Source organism: Mastomys coucha, chromosome X (genome assembly GCF_008632895.1).
Source record: "Mastomys coucha isolate ucsf_1 chromosome X, UCSF_Mcou_1, whole genome shotgun sequence".
NCBI lineage: Eukaryota > Metazoa > Chordata > Mammalia > Rodentia > Muridae > Mastomys > Mastomys coucha.
The window spans coordinates 75,942,501-75,947,061 of NC_045030.1; the positions used below are offsets into that span (position 1 = coordinate 75,942,501).

At 40.6% G+C, this 4,561-nt stretch overlaps 1 protein-coding gene across 4 annotated transcripts in view; it reads right to left on the reverse strand.

Annotated features, from left to right (window-relative positions):
- The window catches only part of Tex28 (testis expressed 28), a 27,713-nt gene that overhangs the window by 15,303 nt on the left and 7,849 nt on the right, over positions 1-4,561 (reverse strand). For all 4 annotated transcript variants that reach the window (XM_031374510.1, XM_031374517.1, XM_031374533.1 and 1 more), the window contains one exon: positions 3,990-4,079. In XM_031374510.1, coding sequence (XP_031230370.1) covers positions 3,990-4,001 — 12 coding nt within the window. In that variant the 5' untranslated portion in view covers positions 4,002-4,079. The remainder of the gene's footprint in view (positions 1-3,989; positions 4,080-4,561) is intronic.

Here is a 4,561-nt window from a genome sequence, read left to right on the forward strand (position 1 = left end):
TTTAATAGGGTTATTTGGTTCTCTGGAGTCTAACTTCTTGAGTTCTTTGTGTATATTGGATATTAGCCTCTATTGGATGTAGGATTGGTAAATATCTTTTTCCCAATCTCTTAGTTGCTGTTTTGTAAACCAGATACACTGAAACTAATAGAAAAGAAAGTGAAGAGCCTTGAGAACATGGGCACAGGGGAAAATTTCCTGACCAGAACACCAATGGCTTATGCTCTAAGATCAAGAATTAACCAATGGGACCTCATAAAGTTGCAAAGCTTCTGTAAAGCAAAGGACGCTGTCAATAGGACAAAACGGCAACCAACAGATTGGAAAAAAATCTGGTTGGTCTCTTATCTTCGCTGATCAATTGGTTTGCTGAGGAAGTCACAGCTAAGAACTTCTCTTGGCATCCCTCTGTGTACCTCCTGCTGACTTGTGCCTATGCAGAGGCCTGGCTGTCTCTGCTAGGTTGTGCCACCCCTGCTGATTCCTGTCTGCTGACCCATTTCTACCAAACTGGACCTGGTATCCTTGAAGTGTTTGTGAATGAATCAAGCAGCTGCTGCTGCTGACCTGTGAACTGAACTGCTGATTGCCAGACAACTCAGATGGTAGTTGCTCCAAAGAACCTTTCTAAACAGGCTTATTTCCCCCATATCCTTTTTTTCCACTACTTCTGTTAGATGGTGGGCTAAAGGGAGGTTAAAGAATTTAAGAACCATCATTAAAAATAAGGTTTGAAAAAAATTAAAGTTACACATAAGCACCAGGAGGAGGATTTCCCTGAAGGTGGAAGAAAAGGTTGTGACTATAAGGGAGGTGGAGACTACAATTCTTGGTCCAAGAGAGTTACTTACATGTTTACTTTGCCATTATTACTTTTTACAGGCATTAAGAACATCAATTAATATTTTTGGCTAGGAACCTGGCCTTTAACGGCTGAACAGAACACCAATGGCTCAGGCTCTAAGATCAACAATTGACAAGTGGGACCTCTTGAAACTGAAGAGCTTATGTAAAGCAAAGGACACTGTCAATAGAACAAAACAGCAACCTACATATTGGGAAAAGATCTTCACCAACCCTACATCTGACAGAGAGCTAATATCCACAATTTACAAAGCACTCAAGAATTTAAACACCAACAACCCAAATAACCCAATTTAAAAATGGGGTACAGAACTAAACAGAGAATCCTCAACAAAGGAATTTCGAATGGCCAAGCAGCACTAAAATGTTCAAAGCCCTTAGTCATCAAGGAAATGCAAATCAAAACAACCATGAGGTTTCACCTTACACCCACCAGAAATAGCTAAGATTGGGATGGAGAGATGGCTCAGCGGTTAAGAGCACTGGCTGCTCTTCCAGGGATCCTCAGTTCAATTGCCAACAACCACATGTTGGCTCACAACCATCTGTAATGGGATCCAGTGCCTCTTCTGGTGTGTCTGAAGACAGGTACAGTGTACTCATATAAATAAAATAAATCTTATATAAAAAAGAAAGAAATAGCTAAGATCAAAACTCAAGAGATAGCATATGCTGTCAAGGTTGTGGACCGAGGGGAACACTCCTCTACCTCCATTGCTGGTGGGAGTGCAAACTTGTACAAATACTTTGGAAATCAATTTGGTGCTTTCTCAGAAAACGGAATAGTTCTACCTCAAGACCCAGATATATCTCTCCTGGGCATATACCCAAAAACGATCCACCATACCACAAAGACACTTGCTCAACTATGTTCATAGCAGCTTTATTTGAAATAGCCAAAAACTGGAAACAACCCAGGAGTCCCTCTACTGACGAATGGATAAAGTAAATGTGGTACATCTACACAATGTAATATTATTCAGCTATTAAAAACCAAGACATCATGAATTTTGAAGGCAAATGGGTGAAAGTTGAGAATATTATCCTAAGTGAGGTAATCCAGTCCCCAAAGGACATGCATGGTATGTACTGACTAAGTGGATATTAGCCATAAAATAGGATAACCATGCTAACACTTCACAGACCCAAAGAAGCTAAACAAGAAAGTAGGCCCAAGTGAGGAAGCCTGGATCTCACTTAGAAGGGGAAATTAAATAGTTCTAAGAGGCAGATGAAGGGAGGGAACTGGGATGGAAGAGGGATAGGGAGGGGAATAGGGGGGTTCAGGATGAGGTGTAGGGAAAGACAGGAGAAATGGCTAGATGGCTATGAAAATGAATGGAAACCCGCAACTGACAGAGGTGAGGAAATAGGGGGCATCTCCAGGATGAGGCAGAGACCTGGGATTAGGGAGGCGCCCAAGAATCAATGGAGGTGACCTTAGCTGTGACTCACTACATTGGCAATGTAGAATCTGAAGAGGCCACCTCCTGAAGCCAGAACTACTGTGGAGCGATAGAGACACCAACCCACCAACAAATTTTTTGACACAAATTTTGTCCTCTCTACAGGAAATGCAGGGACAAAGATGGATCACAGATTGAGAGAATGGCCAACCTATAACTGCCCTATCTTGAGACCCATCCCATGGGCAAGCACCACTCTCTGACACTATGATAGTCTGTTATGCTTGCAGACAGGAGCATATTGTCCTCTGAGAGGGTCCACCCAGCAGCTGACTCAGACAGATACAAGCAACTACATCCAAAAAGTGAATGGAGCTTTGGGACTCTTATGGAAGAACAGGGAGAAGGATTTTGGGCCTGAAGGGGACAGGAACTCCACAGAAAGGCCAACAGAGTCAACCAACCTGGACCCTTGGGGCTCTCAGAATCTGAACTACCAAAGAACATACATGGGCTGGACCTAGGCCTCCCCCCACATATGTCGCAGATGTGAAGCTTGGTCTTCATGTGGGTCTTGAACAACTAGAATGTGGGCTATCCCAAAAGCTGTTGCCTGTCTGTGGGATATGTTCTATTAGTTGGGCTGCCTTGTCTGGCCTCAGTGGGAAAGGAAGGACCTAACCTTGCAGAGACTTGAAATAACAGGGGATACCCAGGGGTCCCCACCAGCCCAAAGGGGAAGGGGAACGATTGTAGGAGAGGATGACTGAGAGGAAGGTAGTAAGCAGGATGTAAAGGGAATAAATAAAAAAATAAAATTAAGGTTTTTTCAAAAAAAGAGAAAGAAATGGGATCTGATGAAAATGTCTTTTTAAATATTTATTTATTTATTTATTAAAATTACATTCTAAACACTGTCCTCCCCTTCCCGGTCTCCCCATCACAGAGGCCTTCCCCTTCTCCTTTTCTTTAATTTAATGATTATTTTTATTAGATTTTTTTATTTACATTTCAAATGTTATCCCCTTTCCTGGTTTCCCCTCCGAAGCCCCCTCTCCCCTCCCCCTCCCCCTGCTCACCAACCCACCCTCTCCTGCTTCCTGGCACTGACATTCCCCTACACTAGGGCATGGAGCCTTCACAGGTCCAAGGGCCTCTCCTCCCATTGATGACCAACTTGGCCATCCTCTGCTATACATATGCTGCTGGAGCCATTAGTCCCTCCATGTGTACTCTTTGGTTAGTGGTTTAGTCTCTGGGAGCTCTGAGGGTACTAGGTAGTTCATATTGTTGCTCCCTTCTCCTTTTCTTAAGATACATGTTTATGCTTTCTGCACCGTTGGGTGCATATGCCAGATTCTGCAGTTTTAAATGTTCAATAGATGGATTTAATAGATTTTATATGACTAGAGAAAATAGTAAAACAGACCTTGAAAAAAAGGGTATCTGGAATCTAGCATAGAAATATAAAGAAATAGAAACTTTAAGTAGTAAAAACAGAAGACAGGATGAGGAGATCTAGCAAAAAATCTTTTCATTGTACCAGCATGAGAAGACAGAATGAATATTTGAAAAGAACTTTTTTTTTTTAGAACTAACAAAAGTCACATATCCACACATTAAGAAGCTTAATAAATCTCAGGTAGAAAAAAAACAAATTCAGAAATAGATCTATATCAAGAGACAAGGTATTAAAACCAGAGGAGGGAAACATATTACCTTTAAAACCATGACTTTTAGACTGCAATCTGACTTCTTAATAGCATCAATAAAATCAAGAATAGTATCCTCAATACCAGAAGAGATATACTGTTGAAGAAAAATAAATTAAGTCAAATTCAAAGAATTAGAATTCAGAATGTCTTCAGACTTTTCAGCACAACTACAGGGAGATGAAATAATGCCTTTGAAGCTTGAAGGATAAATGATTGCCAACCTAGAATTGTATATTAAAGTCACTTTCTAAGATAGGGACTCTATTTTTACCCTTTCTTTCCTTTTCTCCTCTCCCTTTTGCTTTTTTGCCTTCTCTTCTATTGTCTCCTCCACCTTTAATTTCTTTCCCATCTTTTTCCATGCTAGGGATTGGACCCAGGGTCTCATATGAGGTAAAACTTGCTGCTCACATTCCAAATCCTAACTATGAATGCACAGGGAAATATCTTCAGACATGAAGTAACTCAAATACTTTACTTCCTCTACAATCTTTCTCCAGATTTTTTTGTTTCTTTTATTTTTATTAATTAATTTATTTTTTACACTCCATTTATTTTTATTTTTATTCTTTTTTT